Source organism: Suillus subaureus (genome assembly GCF_016647635.1).
Source record: "Suillus subaureus strain MN1 chromosome Unknown BJ212scaffold_41, whole genome shotgun sequence".
In the NCBI taxonomy this organism is placed as follows: Eukaryota; Fungi; Basidiomycota; class Agaricomycetes; order Boletales; family Suillaceae; genus Suillus; species Suillus subaureus.
In genome coordinates this window covers 167831-186125 of record NW_024538597.1, presented here as the reverse complement: position 1 = coordinate 186125, position 18295 = coordinate 167831, and the positions used below count along the sequence as shown (strand labels likewise).

General features: G+C 48.2%; 8 protein-coding genes across 8 annotated transcripts; 3 read left to right on the top strand and 5 right to left on the bottom strand.

Annotated features, from left to right (window-relative positions):
• Nucleotides 1–1264: 1264 nt before the first annotated feature.
• On the top strand, nt 1265–3474 carry BJ212DRAFT_1281569 (cytochrome P450; the record flags this gene model as incomplete). The annotated part of the gene is made up of 13 exons (XM_041331626.1): nt 1265–1479; nt 1541–1637; nt 1693–1829; nt 1883–2008; nt 2063–2312; nt 2362–2487; nt 2543–2645; nt 2704–2790; nt 2845–2870; nt 2899–2978; nt 3027–3149; nt 3199–3228; nt 3282–3474. The coding sequence occupies 13 exons, from the start codon at nt 1265–1267 to the stop codon at nt 3472–3474; spliced, it is 1593 nt and encodes a 530-aa protein (XP_041188280.1).
• An 808-nt stretch (nt 3475–4282) lies between these two features.
• Nucleotides 4283–4912, bottom strand: BJ212DRAFT_727497 (uncharacterized protein). Its single transcript, XM_041343928.1, has 2 exons — nt 4836–4912; nt 4283–4780 (listed from the first exon to the last, which is right to left on the bottom strand). Exon 2 carries the CDS (start codon nt 4690–4692, stop codon nt 4333–4335), a length of 360 nt encoding a protein of 119 aa, XP_041188279.1. The 5' UTR covers nt 4693–4780; nt 4836–4912; the 3' UTR covers nt 4283–4332.
• Nucleotides 4795–5407, bottom strand: BJ212DRAFT_727507 (uncharacterized protein). The gene has a single exon (XM_041343929.1). The coding sequence runs from the start codon at nt 5258–5260 to the stop codon at nt 4898–4900; it is 363 nt and encodes a 120-aa protein (XP_041188278.1). The 5' UTR covers nt 5261–5407; the 3' UTR covers nt 4795–4897.
• Nucleotides 5408–6548: 1141 nt separating this feature from the next.
• On the top strand, nt 6549–9106 carry BJ212DRAFT_727386 (cytochrome P450). Its single transcript, XM_041343926.1, has 13 exons — nt 6549–6933; nt 6995–7091; nt 7147–7283; nt 7337–7462; nt 7518–7767; nt 7817–7942; nt 7998–8100; nt 8159–8245; nt 8300–8334; nt 8387–8433; nt 8482–8604; nt 8654–8683; nt 8737–9106. Exons 1-13 carry the CDS (start codon nt 6719–6721, stop codon nt 8927–8929), a joined length of 1569 nt encoding a protein of 522 aa, XP_041188277.1. The 5' UTR covers nt 6549–6718; the 3' UTR covers nt 8930–9106.
• Nucleotides 9107–9233: 127 nt separating this feature from the next.
• BJ212DRAFT_1385641 (uncharacterized protein) lies at nt 9234–9775 on the bottom strand. The gene is made up of 3 exons (XM_041336807.1): nt 9703–9775; nt 9436–9642; nt 9234–9380 (listed from the first exon to the last, which is right to left on the bottom strand). The coding sequence occupies exon 2, from the start codon at nt 9605–9607 to the stop codon at nt 9440–9442; it is 168 nt and encodes a 55-aa protein (XP_041188276.1). The 5' UTR covers nt 9608–9642; nt 9703–9775; the 3' UTR covers nt 9234–9380; nt 9436–9439.
• An 84-nt stretch (nt 9776–9859) lies between these two features.
• On the bottom strand, nt 9860–10459 carry BJ212DRAFT_727480 (uncharacterized protein). The gene is made up of 2 exons (XM_041343927.1): nt 10246–10459; nt 9860–10200 (listed from the first exon to the last, which is right to left on the bottom strand). Exons 1-2 carry the CDS (start codon nt 10374–10376, stop codon nt 10026–10028), a joined length of 306 nt encoding a protein of 101 aa, XP_041188275.1. The 5' UTR covers nt 10377–10459; the 3' UTR covers nt 9860–10025.
• Nucleotides 10460–11788: 1329 nt separating this feature from the next.
• Nucleotides 11789–15409, top strand: BJ212DRAFT_1485394 (uncharacterized protein; the record flags this gene model as incomplete). Its single annotated transcript, XM_041340975.1, has 11 exons — nt 11789–12013; nt 12070–12351; nt 12402–12739; nt 12791–13046; nt 13095–13564; nt 13615–13814; nt 13865–14349; nt 14399–14514; nt 14565–14998; nt 15037–15131; nt 15179–15409. The coding sequence occupies 11 exons, from the start codon at nt 11789–11791 to the stop codon at nt 15407–15409; spliced, it is 3132 nt and encodes a 1043-aa protein (XP_041188274.1).
• Nucleotides 15410–15760: 351 nt separating this feature from the next.
• BJ212DRAFT_1449204 (heat shock protein 70 family) lies at nt 15761–18128 on the bottom strand (the record flags this gene model as incomplete). The annotated part of the gene is made up of 9 exons (XM_041338660.1): nt 15761–16178; nt 16230–16433; nt 16488–16759; nt 16807–17201; nt 17231–17356; nt 17409–17511; nt 17563–17755; nt 17807–17927; nt 18002–18128. 9 exons carry the CDS (start codon nt 18126–18128, stop codon nt 15761–15763), a joined length of 1959 nt encoding a protein of 652 aa, XP_041188273.1.
• Between the last annotated feature and the right edge of the window lie 167 nt (nt 18129–18295).

The window sequence follows — 18295 nt, the reverse complement described above, 5'->3', positions numbered from 1 at the left end:
ACTCTACATCTCAGCCAATGAATTTTTTGGGGGCTATTTGGATGGTCCAGTTCAGGGTTTGGACCCTGATGAACTGGAACTGGACCATTATTGGACTGAACCAATGGTCCAGTCCATGGTTCTAAGGCCAAACATAACAATATGATTGTCAATAGCAGAATTATGCTGGTTCTTGTGGTTATGTATTATATATCATGATATATGGCCTTCTACTTTCCTCACAGTTCACTGATGGTTCTCACTGGGCTTCAGTGCTCAGCTTCAGTGCCCTCAAGAAAATCCACAAAAGTGATTGAGACACTGAACTTCCTAGATGTCACAGCCTCACATGAATATTGTGAGCAGCTTGCAGTTTGGTGGACACATGGTGACCACAGTACTTGCTGGATGCTGAGCAAGTACAAAGATTTCCACAATGGGTGAAGAGGGCTGAGTTATTAAGATATATTTGAAGGAAATTAACATACACTATGACAAGTAGACCAGAACATGCAATATAGAGAAACACAGTCCATTGGATACTGAAAAAATATTCAGTACTTGCAGCACTGGCCAAGTGAACACTGAAAAATCAATTCAGTTAGTCAGTGTCACAAGTACTGATGGACGTGACCCTCACGTGAACGCTGCGGGTTCTTTTTTCAGTGGACTACGTCACTTTCAGGGTATTTACTTCCCACAGTGTTTTAGGCCTTTGAGAGACTATAGGTCGCGAGATCCTTCGAGGCGTGGCACTTGAATTGGATGATGAACTGAGCTGGCTAAATGAATTACAAGCGAGTGTGTCCGTCGGAATGGTTGCCTTACTCTGAGTGTATGTATGGTGCAATGTAGTATGACCGTCGGAGTGCTCTCCAGAGCCCAACGGCTTCTCTTGATGGCATGGTCATATGATATCCATGACCGCCGCATGCCAGCATGACGTTGTATCTGGATACAGGTGGCACATCGATTGGCAGGGTGGTGTTGTGGGCAGATGGCAGAACCTCCTGGGCGGAATGTGGCGGCAGAACTCAAATGGTCACGGACTACAATGCACTGGCAAGGACTTGGACTACCTCAGAGTAGTGGGCTCGCATCAATGTAGCACACAGTCAAAAAATTTCGTCAATTCTGTCACTTGCCACGCTGGCAGAACATATGTGGTTCTTCCAAGTTTTGCCGGCGGAACTGCTCCAAAACAGTTCTACCCACAACACCACCCGAGGGGCACAGTGCTTAAAAAGTCATTCTTCACTTCAAGGTGACTGTGCCGTAACTTACGATGAGTCCCCTCCAATCCTTCTTTGCGCTCATTCCACTAGAACTACCTAGTCTGCGCATCCCTGACAACACGCAGCTCATCCTCAGTGCTGTGGCTTGTCTTGGTGTGGTAAGAGTAATTTTCTGGGCTTACAGCCCTAACTCAAAGAGTGGCCTTCCTCTTCCGCCTTCCCCTCCCACTTGGAGACTTCAAGGGCACCTCCTGCCTCTTCACAAGTAAAGTGTCCTATTTGACTCATCGAGTTTTGAATGCTGATTGCGTCCTATCTCCGACAAGACCATTCCTCACCATAGCAGGATGGATTGACGAATACGGTCCTCTGATTACTATTCGATCAAGATTTGAGCGGATTGTTATTATCGGCCGTTACAAAGTCAGTCCTTACACGCTGCGTTATCATATCCTAGCCCAACAACATTCCGTTGCAGGCCGCTGTGGAAATTATGGAGAATCAAGGCAAATTTCTAGCTGATCGTCCTCCCATGATTGCTGCTGGAGAAATGTTTAGCGGCGGAATGAGCATTGCCTTTATACCTTTCGTGGACCGGTTCCGTCGCATGCGTAGGTTAGTAAGCTGCGATACATCCCCTCATCTACTTGCCTTTCAATGTGATACAGAGCTCTTCATTCTCATCTCCAACCTAAAGCAGCTGAGGCCTATCAACCACTGCAGATGTCACACGCGAAGAACGTAGTTCTTGGCGTTCTTGATAATCCACACAACGTCCGGCACCATGTGGTAACGTAAGCACTGTCAACCATGACGGTATCAGTACTTTACTCACGAGTGCTTTGAAGTTATGCTGCGACAACAATTATGAAAATTGCATTTGGGAAGAATACGCCCACGTCTGCGACTGATTCCGAAGTCATTGAGATGCATCAAATGGTCGGGATGGTCGGTAGAATCTTGCGCCCTGGTGCTTACTTGGTGGACTCGATTCCATGGCTTAGATACCTTCCTTGGTATGGCCGAGACTTGAAACTATGGTTTGAGAGGGCGAAGAAGCTCAATCTTGGCTTGCTAAACCGTGTGAGGGAGCAAATGGTATGCATCTCCTTTTGAATCTTGACTTCATGCCTGAGCCGTTCCACAGCAGAGCAATGAGGATATCGGCCCTTCGTTCGCGAAATATATGCTAGAAAATAGTCAATCCTATGGTTTGGCCGAGACCGAGGTGGCCTTTCTTGGTGGTGCCTTTTTTGGAGCTGGATCAGATACGGTGAGGTGTTATTTTGTTGCCTCTGAAGCCATGTGACTAAAATCAGAGGCAAAAGACTTCTGCCTCGATATTTACGGTGCTCATGGCAGCCGCATATTTTCCCGAGGAGCAAGCTAAAGTTCAGGCCGAGCTCGACGCGGTCACCGGAAGGCACCGAGGTAGCTAGATTGATTTCTGTATTGCAGTGCCATGGATTCAATATTTTCCGCACTAAAGTGCCGACCTTTGCAGACCAAGGGTCCCTTCCTCGCCTGCAAGCATTCATCTCCGAGGCTTTGAGATGGCGACCTGTAGCTTCTACCGGTGGGTATCTCCTTTTTCATTTTGTACCTAGGTGTCACAACATTCACACTGCAGGATTGGCTCACCGAACAACCAAAGAGGTGATTTGGGCAAGTGATCTTTGAACAGCCACTTGCACAAATGATGATTTGGTCCAATCAGGAAAACTATTGCATTCCAGCTGGGACTACGGTGTTCGGCAACCATTGGTAAGCATCATGCTTCAAGAAATGAAGGATCTAATGGTCACCGCCCAGGTCTATCTCTCGGGATCCAGATGTCTACCCGGAGCCTTATGCGTTCAAGCCTCAACGCTGGATTAACGAGCAAGGTGGCTTGAGAGACGATTTGAAATTCTTTATCTACGGCTTTGGTCGACGGTTAGCACCATCCCTCAGCCACCCGTTTTTTGAATGACATTCCTTTCAGCGTATGCCCCGGTCAACATGTCGCGAATAGGTAAAGTTATTTTGCACGCACACGGTCTTCCGAACTCATTCCGATTGGTACAGATCAGTGTTCATAACCGCCCTCCTTATTATATGGGCGTACAAGCTTACTCTGGATCCTACGAAGCCATTAGAGAGCATGGGGTTCATGGCCGGCTCGGTGCCAGATGTCCTGCCATGCACATTAGAGTTTGAGAAGAGGATTCCGGAAACGGAGCTCAGGAACATGATGCAGCATTATCCTGAGGTCGTGTGAGAAGCTCTGATGCTCATATAAGGAACGTCACTGCGCTGGCTACGGAATTCCCTTCGACACGGTTCGAAGTACTACTCCGCTGACTACTTGTATGCCAGTCACTTAGATATAACCTCTTCTCACCTTCTGTATCTTCAGTGAATTCACTCCCCCTTACTCATCACTCATCACTCGTGATCCATCAATCCCCGTCGAACTCTTTAGCAGCATTACACCTAGACAGGTTAGGGAGAGAACGAAGAACAAGTTCTCAACGAATTCTCCCAGACTTGCAGTATGTTTCCCGAGCCGATTCTGAATTGTGCATTATATAGTTTCTACCTTGAGGTCCCCATTCTATCATGTCTTCCCTCATCAAATACAGCTTGCGATAAAATACCACCATGGAGTCCATGTCCAATGGCTATGATATTAATATTACCATCCACTCACGAACACAGATGTCCCAGTAAACACCTCATGTTCAAGTGTTAATCGAAGGCACGATACAATCCCTAACGAAAGCACACCGGTGCCACCCATACTCAGACCTCTACTTTGTTCTTTCAGTCTGAAGATTTTTTATTCACCACCTGGTGATCTTTTCTGCCAGTGCTGAGTAAGTGCACGATGCGGAAGAAACGTGTCGAGAAACTCAAAGTTGCAGGTGCTCGGATAATCGTGGTTCAACCAGCTGTGTTGATCAGTGACAGTGGGACTGCCCAATATCAAGGAAACGCGCTTGCTGGACCATCAAGTATCACCGTTCGATTTGACTGTGAGCATCATCTCGATTAGCTATGCGGAGATTACCAGTGTCAATCGATGTGGAGAAATTTACAGAGGTACGGGCTTTGACTGATTCCGGTTCTATATCATTCAATTGTAAAACTCTAGGCTCGAGCGTATGAGATCGATGTCCTTTGACTTTGATAGTTTGACGTCGTTGAGTAATCCTTTCGTTGACATTAGAATTTTGGTGACTTCCCGCCAGTCGCGATACATCATGTATGGTTCATCGAACTTCACTTGGAAAAAGAAAGAGGATCTGCGCGAGTGGTAGACCCAGATGATGTGCGTACAGACTACGAATCCTTCGAATGGTTCGCCATTCCATTTCCCAGTTTTCGCGGTATCGTCGGTAAAGGATTTTACTTCTGGAATTGCGTTCAGGGTGATGGCAGGCGCCTTAATAGATCCCCATTCCTCTGGGAATGCGTCAACCGTTTCTGTAGGCATGGTATGAAATTCTCTCGAAGTCTTGTTTATTCCGTGGAGGTGTAGACCTGACTTCTCGACAGGATAAGGGAGCACATGCTCATCAAAGCTGTGGGGTAGCAGTTGATTCTAGAACTTTTGCCTACATTGTATGACTTGCACACCTCGGCGATTGCTGTCCAGTTCTTCTCCCATAATCTCGATGTCAGCTGTTCCTGCCAAGTGCTTATTGAGCCACCGACAGCCGACTTCGGAATGAGTTTCTGAGACCCCTTGCATCGATCCCAGTGCACTGCTTGGACGTGACGATCAGCTTCGGAGGAGAAATGGGGGCGACAAATATGATACACCCTTTAGATTTTAATGACAGCGTATACGTGGGTCCTGTAGGAGAGTATTGACCACCGCGCACGAATCCCCATGAGGCGATATCAGGCAGTTTGACATGAAAACAACTTACATCGGTGCACGGGACCTCCCCAATGTTGAAGAACTTATCATATCCTCGAGCTACAATTTGGCACTCTTGCTCTCCCCTGGAGTCATCTCCACATGGAATTTCATGGCTGAACAAACCTCTCGCTAGCATCGGAAAAGGCGATGGAGTGTCATATTACTTGAACTCGTTCATCTTCCAGCTTCGAACAGAGACGGAGGGACCTGACGGCGTGCTGTACACTGCTGATCGTACTAGCTTGGGCAATTTCTTTGAGTCGGTGCAGATCATTGATGAGCTGATAATCCTCCAGATGCAAGTGAGCTGACATGTTAGATATATACCTGCAAGATGCAGGTGATAATGGACAGGGACTAGGGGGCTGCGTTCAGTATCTAAGAAAGGAGATGTTGTGCAGAATGATTCAGAATTTTGAATACGAGTCACCTAGTATACGGTGCCTTGAGTTTGAGTCAAAGTTGAGTCGGATTTTGAATTGAGACTGGTAGTAAGTATTAGCAGCAACTTCCGATCGGTGATAGCTTTCAAAGCGATCCCAACACAGACAAACAATTTTATGCGAGTAAGTGCCAAAACTTATTTTGCCTAGTATACACCTCTTCCGCCAGTCCGTACTTCCACAACTGAGACACGAGCGATGGATTTAACGTTTCGATACAACCTTTGGCATGTACCCCACATTACTGCACGAGGCGATACTATATCACTACTCAGATGTTGTACTGTAGACTTGTCCTATCCTCAGCTTCTAGTGCATGCAATATCCATTTCATTAAACTGCGGTGTCGTCGATTTATTTGGAGCAATATCATCCGATTCAAGCTGACTGTTGCCCATAGTCAGGTTGTTGCCCCTCTGCGTTGGCAATCTTCCTACATAGGCAATGCGGATTGATCAAGCGGCAATACTAACTGGATAATAATACCAGCCAACAAGTCGGACACAGTGGAATCTATTGAATTCAAATTGTACTATCAGATCTAGATTACATCTCCACGAGTCTGTACCTTGGAGTTCTGCCACTATCCCTTCGCGTGAGTTCCGCTGTGGGCCAGGCACAACCAGTTTTACCAGACCGGCGGGCAAAACTCCCCGAGTTCTGCCAACAACAGTAAGCGGTGGTCGGAATCTCGAGGTTGACACGTTTCAGACATGAGCACATGGTGTGGATCTGTCCTGTGGTGTGTCAAACGTTGGCGTCGATGCTAAAATGTTTGTCCTCAATTGGTGGGTGGATCTACGCTGGTGTCGTGGTGACTCATGCATTTAATTACATTGGATGGTACGGATACGACGTCAAAAATCGCTAATATTAATGCTTGACGAATTCTTTGACGATAGGATGAACTATGCTAGCCAAATGAATTGCAAATGAGTCCCCATACACGTGTCCGCAGGAATGGTTGCTTGAGTGGAAGTATTGCGTAATGTGGTACATATGACCGTCGGAGTGCTCACCATAACCTGGTCATATGAAATCCGTAGCCGTCGCATGCCAGCATAACTTCGTATCTGGGTACAGGTGACACGTCGGTTGGCAGGGGGGGTGTCTGAAAATTCACTCTTCACTTGAATGTACCGCAACTTACGATGGGTTCCTTCCAATCCTTCTTTGCGCTCATTCCACTAGAACTACCTAGTCTGCGCATCCCTGACAACACGCAACTCGTCCTCAGTGCTGCAGCTTGTCTTGCTGCAGTGAGAGTAATTTTCTGGGCTTGCAGTCCTAACTCAAAGAGTGGCCTTCCTCTTCCGCCTTCCCCTCCTACTTGGAGACTTCAAGGGCACCTCCTGCCTCTTCACAAGTAAAGTGTCCAATTTGACTCATCGAGTTTTGAATGCTGATTGTGTCCTATCTCCGACAAGACCATTCCTCACTATTGCCGGATGGATTGACGAATACGGTCCTTTGATTACTCTTCGATTAAAATTCGAGCGGGTCGTTATTATCGGTCGTTACAAAGTCAGTCCTTACATACTGCGTTATCATATCCCGGCCCAACAACATTCCGTTGCAGGCCGCTGTGGAAATTATGGAGAATCAAGGCAAATTTCTAGCTGATCGTCCTCCCATGATTGCTGCTGGAGAAATGCTTAGCGGCGGAATGAGCGTCGGCTTTGCACCCTTTGGGGACCGGTTTCGTCGCATGCGTAGGTTAGTAAGCTGCGATACATCCCCTCATCTACTTGCCTTTCAATGTGATACAGAGCTCTTCATTCTCATCTCCAACCTAAGGCAGCTGAGGCCTATCAACCACTGCAGACGTCACACGCGAAGAACGTAGTTCTTGGCGTTCTTGATAATCCACACAACTTCCGGCACCATGTGGTAACGTAAGCACTGTCAACCATGACGGTATCAGGTACTTTGCTTACGGGTACTTTGAAGTTATGCTGCAACGATAATTTTGAAAGTTACATATGGGAAGAATACGCCCACGTCTGCGACTGATTCCGAAGTCATCGAGGCACTTCAAATGATGAAAAGGTTTATTGAAGTCCTGCGCCCTGGTGTTTACCTGGTGGACTCGATCCCGTGGCTCAAACACCTCCCTTGGTATGGCCGAGACTTGAAACTGGGGTTTGAGATGAGGAAGAAATTCAACCTTGGTCAGTTAAACCGCGTGAGGGAGCAAATGGTATGCATTTCCTTTCAAATCTTGACTTCGTGTCTGAGTCGTTCCACAGCAGAGCGACGTGGATATCGGCCCTTCGTTCATGAAAGATATGCTAGAAAATAGCCAGTCCCATGGTCTGACCGAGACCGAGGTGGCCTTTCTTGGTGGTGCCTTTCTTGGAGCTGGATTAGATACAGTGAGGTGTTATTTTGTTGCCTCCGAAGATATGCGACTAAATTCAGAGGCGACAGACTTCTATCTCGATGTGCGCGGTCCTCATGGTAGCCGCATGTTTTCCCGAGGAGCAAGCTAAAGTTCAGGTCGAGCTTGACGTGGTCATCGGAAGGCACCGAGGTAGCTAGATTGATTTCTGTATCGCAGTGCCATGGATTCAATAATTTTCGCACTCAAGCGCCGACCTTTGCAGACCAAGGGTCCCTTCCTCGCCTGCAAGCATTCATTTCTGAGGCTTTGAGATGGCGACCTGTGGCTTCTGCCGGTGGGCATCTCTGTTTTCATTTTGTGCCTAGATGTCACAACATTCGCTGTGCAGGAGCATCTCACCGAACAACCAAAGAGGTGATTTGGGCAAGTGATCTTTGAACAGCCACTTGCACAAATGATGATTTGGTCCAATCAGGAAAACTATTGCATTCCAGCTGGGACTACGGTAATCGGCAACCATTGGTAAGCATCATGCTTCAAGAAATGAAGGATCTAATGGTCACCGCCCAGGTCTATCTCTCGGGATCCAGATGTCTACCCGGAGCCTTATGCGTTCAAGCCTCAACGCTGGATTGACGACAAAGGTGGCTTGAGAGACGATTTGAAATTCTTTGTCTACGGCTTTGGTCGGCGGTTAGTACTGTCCCTCAGCCACCCGTTTTTTGAATGACATTTCTTCCAGCGTATGCCCCGGTCAACATCTCGCAAACAGGTAAAGTTATTTTGCACGCACACGGTCTTCCGAACTCATTCTGATTGGTACAGATCAGTGTTTATAATCACCCTCCTTATTCTTTGGGCCTACAAAGTCACACTGGATCCTACGAAGCCATTAGAGAACATGGGGTTCATGGCTGGCTCGATGCCAAATGTCCTGCCATGCACATTAGAGTTTGAGAAGAGGATTCCGGAGACGGAGCTCAGGAACATGATGCAGCATTATCCTGAGGTCGTGTGAGAAGCTTTGATGCCTCAACGGGTTAGGGAGAGAACGAAGAACAAGCTCCCAATGAATCCTCCCGGACTTGTAGTATGTTTCAATTTTGCCTAAGCCGACTCTGAATTGTGCATTATGTAGGTTATTGTCAGCTGTGTACATTGTTATACTAGGATTCGAGCTACGTTTCAACTGCTCCGCTGTGTACGTCGAAGGCAATACTCAGGAGATCTTCCGCGAGAGTTCCATATGGTACAGTAGTGTTGGTATCCGTCTCACCATCATTTGACAGTTTTATCTACGTCTTCCATCTGGACACAACAACTGCGTTGCTACCACTCGCCACGCCGAAGGGTCCGGAATGAAGAACATGATGAATTGTCTCTTTTCTCGCTCCACCACATCCCAGGGCCATACTCCTCGCTCACGCAGGATTCCCCTTGTGGAGGTCTTTGCGACGCGAGGCAAATATGTAAGTTTTACTAACATTTCGATATCCATATTGTGATGCTGATATTGTCTCGTAGCGCACTACTGATGCCCACAGTTGAAACAAGCATAGGTTGGAGCAGCCACTACATCCCCCTTGCCACACGCCACCAGCAGAGACATCCAATATGACTGACGGAGCAGCCCCAGCAACTTTTGCAAACTAAAAGTACCAGTAACAGACTCCCTTCCCCGTTGGACGTTGAACATATCCCAGACATCAGCTGCTTTGCAATTCTCACAAGGTGGTTCCTGTGTCTTTCACGCATTCGACAAACAAGCTCATCTTCTTCCATCTTCCGCAGCGCCGCTAGGCTTTCTGTCCTTTCAGAAAATTTATGTTAGAGTAGATACATGGACTGATTTGAAGACACATGCAATTCGATATTGTTCCCAATAAACGACTGTCATTGTACTATGATACGCAGCATTCAGACCATAGAGAAAAAAAATTGTCGGCAGGTTTCGAACCTACACCATCCAAGAGGAACAAATTTCGAATCTGCTAACAACTTGGTCATGAGTAATTCTCGTGGTTGACATTCGAAGACCTCTCCATGAGCTCATGCCCACTTGGAGGTGCGATCATGGAGAAAAATCTTTGTCGGCGGGTTTCGAACCTGCACGATCAAGCAGGAACAGATTTCAAATCTGTTGACCACTTGGCCATGAGTCTTGACGTTCGAAAACCTCTCCGTGAGCTCACGCCAGCTTGCAAGGTGCAATCATGGATAAAAACCGTTGTTGGCGGGTTTTGAACCTGCCCAATCCAGGAGGAACAGATGTTGATGTTAACCACCTGGCTAAGACTTAATTAAGATAAATCGATGAGTTTAAGCTAAACATGCCAAATGGGTAAGGTCTGCCCGACAATTGGGCTGGCGAGAACGACACTAGCTAACCATAGTGTCGTAAATTGCGAATCAGACCTACATGTACCAGCTCGCGCAGCCGTACAAAGTGCGCGAACGCCGAACATGGGAAGAATCTGATGTTAGCGGTGGTCCTCGATGAGAATGCATGTAACTGTAGTGTCCTGTCACCAATCGATGATAGGCCGTAAGGCCCGTATCGATGACAGTTTGTATCTCGCCCTTATATGAGCCAGCCCACATGTACAGCTGCGCATCTGTAGACGGAATCAACTTACAATAGTCGGGAGAAGTCGTGTAATCGAGTATACCTAGAAGGTAAGTAGTTGCCAGCCAGAGCCAGTGATGTCGGCAGGAACGAAAAGCTGCTTCTCCCTCAGGCTGAAATTATGATATTACTGCAGCCATTAAGCCAATAACTTGTTGCATTCATGTGGTCGTCTATCAGTACAAGATCAATGCGAGAAGAGACTGATGGAACGAGAAATTGAATCAGCCGCAACATGGTGAAGCACAGTACTACTAAAACAAGTGCTGAAAGTATTACTAACTTGTATGCGGGACACCACATGTCTACAACAAGGCCGACATGTGGATTCAGGGATCTGTGCGTGTGCAAGTGACCGCTCCCACATCAACGCTCCTGCTGACCGAGACACAGAAAAAGATTCAATGGCGGCCACCACTCACATAGTAGTGTCCCGACTCCCGAGCGCCAACTCAAAAGGAAATGCCTCATGTCAGATTCGAACTAACGCTCAAGGGTCATGAGAAATCGGTGAACGAGATAGCTTTCATCCGTGGTACCCATCTCCTCGTCACTGGCCCCCACGACAAGACTCTTCGGGTGTAGAATCTGGACACGGGGAGACAAGTGGGCAGTGGAGCAGTCGAAAGGTAGCTCGACTCCTAGGAAGTATAACAACATACACAATTGCAAGGAAGGCTAGCTAGGGAGAGGCCGGCACGAGGGCGGGATAGGGTAATCAGCGGATGACGCGCACTGGCCCGAAAGACGCCGATAGAGACCTGCACACGGAGTCTGCATCGAGTCCATGTGTATAGACTGTCCAATTCCTGGATGTCCCCTGAGAAGTAGTCGGGCAATTTGCTGTATCGTGAGCAGTCCGAAATTCTGAAACTTGCAACGAGTTGAATAGTGGTCAAGCCGTACGGAGGGTCTAGTGGCAGGAATTAGCCGAAAACTTATGTAAGGTTGCAAGTGAGAAATTAGACGTATCGATCCGACAATTGAAGACTCCTTCCACTAATAAGTTACTGATCAATCATAATATCTATTATTACCACGATTCTGCGACTTACGAGTCACCAACTCCGGCGCTATACGCACACTATGGCGAATACTATGGAATTGGTCCAGGTTTGTTCCCCATCGTTCAATGTTAAACTCTCCTCGTTTACAAGGCGGATGCATAACAGACAGGCAAACGCGATCGTCTCATAGAGCTGGAAAAAAAGTATCAAACGAAATGGCAGGAGGATCGTATATTCGAAGTTAATGCCCCTTCATCCGACTGAACTGAAGGGCCTATCACCTGCCCGAGTCCAGGACAAATACCCCAAGTGGTTTGGCAATTTCCCTTACCCATACATGAACGGCTCTTTACATCTGGGACACGCGTTCACCATCTCCAAAATCGAATTTGCCGCCGGATACCAGAGATTATTGGGCAAGCGTGTCTTATTTCCTCATGGTTTACATGCAACGGGCATGCCGATCAAGGTGAGTGATCCCAGACTTTTGAAGATAGTTAATCTGATTTCTGATTTCTTGGACAGGCGGCCGCTGACAAGATAATTCGTGAAATGGAAATGTTCGGCCCCGATTTCGAACGATTCGATGAGGACGCGCAAGACGATAAACCTATCAAAGCGGCGCCAAACGGCCCAGCCGCACCTTCAGCAGCAGTCGGGAAAGCTACGAAGGGCAAGATTGCCGCAAAATCTACGGGACTGACGTACCAGTTCCAAATCATGTTGTCAATCGGCGTCCCGCGCGTGGAAGTCAAGAAGTTTGCGGACCCCCATCACTGGCTGGAGCACTTCCCGCCGATCTGTAAGGTGCGCTCATCGCCGCCTAACTTTCTCATGTTCTCATTCATGTACTGTAGGAGGATAACAACGCAATGGGAAATCGTATTGATTGGAGACGTTCGTTTGTCACAACCGACCTGAACCCTTACTACGATTCGTTCGTTCGATGGCAAATGAATAAATTGCATGCATTGGGCAAAGTCAAGTTCGGGGAGCGATACACAATCTACAGCCCTAAAGACGGACAGCCCTGTATGGACCATGATCGGTCGGACGGTGAAGGTGTCAACCCCCAAGAGTACACTGGCATCAAGATGGAGGTCGTAGAATGGAGTCCCGCTGCGAAGGTCATTGAAGGCAAAGTCAATGATCGGAAAGTATATTTGGTCGCTGCGACGTTGCGCCCCGAAACCATGTAAGTATTTTTATCTTCATCTCAATTATTGTCTCTTAGCCCGTCCCACAGGTACGGTCAAACAAATTGCTTTGTGGGCACGTCCATAAAATATGGCGTCTTCGCGATCAACGATACAGAGGCATTTGTATGCACGTATCGTGCAGCTCGTAACATGGCTTTTCAAGGTCTGTCGCCTGAGCGCGGCCAGACTCAACAGTTATTGGAGATAGATGGTGCGGCCTTGGTCGGCACAAAGATTAAAGCACCATTTGGATTAGCTCCTGAGGTGTATGTGTTGCCTATGGATAATGTGTTGTCCACGAAGGTGAGTTGCTCATCATACCTTCGTTGACCTTTTTGACATTAGTCTTAGGGTACTGGTGTCGTCACTTCTGTGCCATCAGATTCTCCCGACGATTTCGCAACCATCAACGATCTACGCAAGAAACCTGAATTTTACAAGATCGATCGCGATTGGGTTTCCGTCGATCCGATCCCGGTGCTGACGACTCCGACCTATGGCGAGCTGACTGCGCCCCGATTGGTTGAGAAGCTGAAGATTCAGTCCCAAAAAGACGTCAAACAGCTGGCAGAGGCAAAGGAAATCGCGTACAAGGAGGGTTTCTACAGTGGAGTGATGTTGGTCGGCGAGTTCAAGGGTCTGTCCGTTCAAGAGGCAAAGCCCAAAGTGCGCGCAAGCATGATCGAACAGGGATTGGCTTTCGCATACGCCGAACCTGAGAACCCGGTCATCTCGCGCAGCGCGGATGAGTGCGTTGTCGCCCTGATGGACCAGTGGTACATGGATTACGGCGAACCTGTTTGGAGATCAGAAGCCGAGAGGTTCGTATTCCGTAGCTCTTCTCTTGTTTTGCTTACCTACTGGACTTCAGGTTGCTGGCAAAGATGGAGACATGGACGGTCGAGACTCGGAACTTGTTCGAGGCCACCTTAGCATGGCTGAATCAGTGGGCTTGTGCTCGGACATACGGCTTGGGGTCCAAGCTACCTTGGGACCCCCAGTTCATGGTCGAGAGTTTAAGTGATTCGACTATCTACATGGCGTACTACACTGTTGCACATCTGTTGCACGGTAAGTGTTTAGAACCAACATTTATCATCTCGCTGACCACATTCACTTAGATGGTGACATATTTGGTCGAACACCGGGGCCTCTGGGCGTCAGCGCCGAACAGATGACTGACGAGGCCTGGGAATATGTTTTCTGCAACGGACCGTGGCCAGACCCAGAGCCGTTCCCAAAGGAAAAGGCTGACGCATTGAAGCACGAATTTAATTACTTCTACCCCTTCGATATGCGTTCCTCCGGCAAAGACTTGGTCCAGAACAACCTGACGTTCTTGCTTTACAACCACGCTGCAATCTTTCCTGAAGACAAGTGGCCCAAGGGCATCCGCACGAACGGACATCTGATGCTGAATGGCAAGAAGATGTCGAAGAGCACGGGCAACTCACTGACGCTGAGGGAAGGCGTGCTGAAGTTTGGCGCTGATGCAATGCGTTTGTCATTGGCGGATGCTGGCGATGGCGTAGAAGATGCTAACTTTGATGAAAAAACTGCTAACGCAAACATCCTGCGCTTGCATACGTTGATGACCTGGTGTGAGGTATGAAATTTTCGATCTCTACGAGACGATGTACTAACGACTTCTTTAGGATATATTCAAGGACGAGTCTAACCTACGTACTGGTTCCAAGAACTCCTACCATGATCGCGTGTTTGAGGAGGAGATTGTCGACCTGATCAACATTACGAAGAGTCATTATGACGCGTGAGTACTATCCAACAGCTCTTTATCATGGTCTCATTTGTCTACACTAGAACCGCTTTCAAGGACGCTCTCAAGTTCGGCTTCTACGAGCTGCAGAGTGCCCGTGACTGGTACCGAGAAGTCACCGCCGAAATTGGAATGCACGCAGACTTGGTCAAATATTGGATCCGCGTTGCTGCGTTGATGATCACACCTTTTGCTCCTCACTTTGCGGAGCATATCTGGACGGAGGTGTTGAAGGAGCCTCGTTCCGTACAGCTGGCACTGTGGCCAGACCCAGGGCGCATCGCGGACAGGTCGATCATTGAGACCGGCGTGTATATGCGTGGAACGCTGAAGACGATCCGCGATGCTGAGTTTACGTTGTTGAAGAGGTTGCAAAAGGGCAAGAAAGGCAAGGGCGCGGAAGATGCGCTGTTCGACCCCAAGAAACCCAAGGCCGTCCGGATTTATGTTGCGACCAAGTTCCTGAGTGGCAGGAGACGTGCGTACAGGCTGTCAAGGATTCGTACTCAAGCCCAGACGATAAGGTAGACGACGCGAAAGTGCGCGATATCCTGATAGAGAAAGGGTTGATCAAGGACAAGCGCGCTATGCCATTTATTCAGGCGTTCAAGGTAAGGGACTACCCTCTTTTGCTGGCTCATCTCATCTCGAAACGCAGAAACGAATGTCAGAAATTGGTGTCGATGCTGCGTTCCGGCGAACATTGTTGTTCTCCGAGTCTGAGATTTTGAAGGAGTTGCTGCCGTATCTGAAAAAGTCTTTGAGCTTGGAAGATGTGGAAGTCTTCTCTGTTGAGGAGGCATTACAAAGAGAGGGTCATGGTTTTACGCGCACCATCATAGAGTCCTCCGAACCTGGAAGCCCTGCCTTCGAGTATCGTAACATATAGAGTTATATAGAGCTCCTCTATTCGTTCTCAAAATACCACTATCACAATGTACTTAGAGATCGATTGTAGTTTTATCACGGTTATAACATGGTAATCAATTGGGAGGTCATATATCGTGTGACAATCTTCATGGAATGAAATGTTACGCGCGCACCCAAAAATTGACGAGATTGAGATTACACACTGAAAGCTGGATCAATCAAGAGATACACTACAGGCTTTGCGAGGCAGGCGCATCACACATTCGCGCAAGATAGTGCAGGAGGATGGAATGCGTCCATTGAAATAAATGACTCTATGTTATTGATACTGACATACAACTTTTATCGGGATTACCCCGCTGCGCCGGCTTTACAGCTCATCGTGGTCATAATAAGGTTCATCATCCTCGGGTTCGCTTGCACCTCCTCCATTGTAGAGCTTGCTCGTGATGGGACTAACGACGCTCTGAATCTCCGACAGCTTCTCTTCGAACTCCTCAGTGGAGGCACTCTGGCCGTTGTCATCAATCCACTCCGTGGCCTCCTTGATGGTCGCGAGGAGGGTCTTCTTGTCCTCGTCGTCGATCTTGCCGCCAAGCCCGGCCTGGTCACCGAGTTGTGACTTGAGTCCGTAAACGAACGTGGACAGGGCGTTGAGAGACTCAATGCGCTTGCGGTTAGCTTCGTCCTCAGAGGCGAAATCTTCGGCCTCGCGGACCATGCGCTCAATGTCCTCCTTAGAGAGACGACCCTTCTCATTCGTAATCGTGATTGATTGAGATTTACCACTAAGAGCACAGTCAGTGTCATATAGGGCTGACTGAAAGGCATTGACTTACGTTCCCTTATCAGCGGCACCGACCTTCATTATACCGTTGGCGTCGATCTCGAATGTAACCTCAATCTGAGGAACACCACGAGGAGCAGGGGGAATACCCGAGAGTTCGAACTTGCCAAGGAGGTTGTTGTCCTTAGTCAATGATCGCTCACCCTCGAAGACCTGGATCAGGACAGTAGGCTGGTTGTCAGCAGCCGTTGAGAAGCTTGGTAGATCATCATCAGTACGTTTCACTCGCTCGCGAAACAGAAGGACTCACATCTGCGACTTGCGAGTGGGAATGACAGTGTTGCGGGGAATGAGTTTGGTGAAGACGCCACCGGTGGTCTCAATGCCAAGTGTCAAAGGATTAACATCGACCAAGACAACATCTTCGGTGCCCTCCTCACCGGAGAGGATACCACCCTGGACAGCAGCCCCGTAAGCAACAGCCTCATCGGGGTTGATACCCTTTGACGCCTCTTTGCCGAAATACTCCTTGAGGAGTTGTTGAACCTTGGGAATGCGGGTCGAGCCACCAACAAGGACAACCTGAAACCGTGTTAGGCAGTGAGCATGATAGTTGTCAGTCACCTCACCTCGTCAACGTCCTCTTTGTTGATCTTCGCATCCTTCAGTACCTGCTCAACGGGCTTCATAGTCTTGCGGAACAGATCCATGTTGAGCTCTTCGAATTTAGCGCGAGTGAGCGTCTCTGAGAAATCGTTGCCATCCTCGAAGGATTCGATTTCGATGCGAGTCGATTGTTGGCTCGACAAAGTGCGCTTGGCCTTCTCCACCTCGCGCTTTAGCTTGCCCATGGCGCGGAGGTTGCTGGTGACGTCAGTTCCAGTCTTCTTCTTATACTGTTTGACCAGATAGTCGATGACACGGTTGTCGAAATCCTCACCACCAAGGTGGGTATCACCAGCAGTTGCCAGGACCTCAAAGACACCGTCATCGATCGAAAGCAAAGAAACATCGAAAGTTCCTCCTCCAAGATCGTAGACGATAATTTGGGACTCGCCCCCTTCTTGTTAAGACCATAGGCGATAGCGGCAGCGGTAGGCTCGTTGATAATACGAAGAATGTTTAACCCGGCAATCGTACCAGCATCCTTCGTGGCTTGACGCTGGGCGTCATTGAAGTCTTGAAGAAAAAAATCGTAAGCGAGGGAAGGTCAGATCAGCGTTAGACTTACATGCGGGGACAGTTACTACTGCGTGAGTAACCTTCTCGCCGAGATAGGCTTCCGCGGTCTCCTTCATCTTCGTCAGAATCATGGCGCTGATCTCCTCTGGAGTCTGAAGAACGCGGTCAGTAAGGCATTCAGAGGTCTGATCTTGATAGCTCACAAATTGGCGTGTATCGCCCTTGTAACCTATGGAAATAGCGGGTTTACCACCCTTGTCAACAATGTCGAAGGGAAAGTGTTTGATGTCACGCTTTAATTCCAAGTCGTCCATTTTTCGACCAATGAGACGTTTAGCGTCGAATACAGTGTTAGTCGGATTTGAATGGAACGCGTTCTTGGCGCTATCACCAACTCTGTAGGAAGTTGGTCAGCCCAGATTTCCTGGCTTGCAGAATAAAACTTACAGCCGCTCGTCATCAGTGAAGCTGACCCATGAGGGTGTTATACGATGACCCTGGTCATTGGCAATAATTTCGACACGACCACCGCGTTGAACGCCGACACACGAATAAGTTGTTCCCAAGTCTGCGAATAAGGATGTTAGATATTCGAAACAAATGACGCAGTGTAAGTACGCTTACCTATGCCTATTACCGTACCGTATTCACTGTTCGAACCCGCTGCAACAGCGGGACATAAACAAAACAGAGCAAGGAAAGCAAGGAAAAAGAGGGAGAGCGAAGACGCCATACGCCATGATTTGGCGCGACTCGGACGGCCAGACATTGTTGTCACAAGAGAAGTTGGTACTTGGTTGGTGAACCAGCTCCGATGTATTTATGTCTTTCAAAGGACACGCAAATGACACGTATACATTCCCACACCTGTAATTATGTAAGTTACATTATCACGTGCTGCTATATCGCAAATAATTATCATGAGTCGTATACGAG

Coding starts and splice junctions, on each gene's coding strand:
- BJ212DRAFT_727386 (XM_041343926.1), top strand. CDS start 6,719: ATGGGTTCCTTCCAATCCTTCTTTGCGCTCATTCCACTAGAACTACCT. Junction 8,434..8,481: donor ACGGTAATCGGCAACCATTG/GTAAGCATCATG, acceptor GTCACCGCCCAG/GTCTATCTCTCGGGATCCAG. Junction 8,605..8,653: donor GTCTACGGCTTTGGTCGGCG/GTTAGTACTGTC, acceptor CATTTCTTCCAG/CGTATGCCCCGGTCAACATC.
- BJ212DRAFT_727480 (XM_041343927.1), bottom strand. CDS start 10,376: ATGTTCGGCGTTCGCGCACTTTGTACGGCTGCGCGAGCTGGTACATGT. Junction 10,201..10,245: donor GGGCAGACCTTACCCATTTG/GCATGTTTAGCT, acceptor ATTAAGTCTTAG/CCAGGTGGTTAACATCAACA.
- BJ212DRAFT_1385641 (XM_041336807.1), bottom strand. CDS start 9,607: ATGTTCAACGTCCAACGGGGAAGGGAGTCTGTTACTGGTACTTTTAGT.
- BJ212DRAFT_727507 (XM_041343929.1), bottom strand. CDS start 5,260: ATGCTAGCGAGAGGTTTGTTCAGCCATGAAATTCCATGTGGAGATGAC.
- BJ212DRAFT_727497 (XM_041343928.1), bottom strand. CDS start 4,692: ATGCCTACAGAAACGGTTGACGCATTCCCAGAGGAATGGGGATCTATT.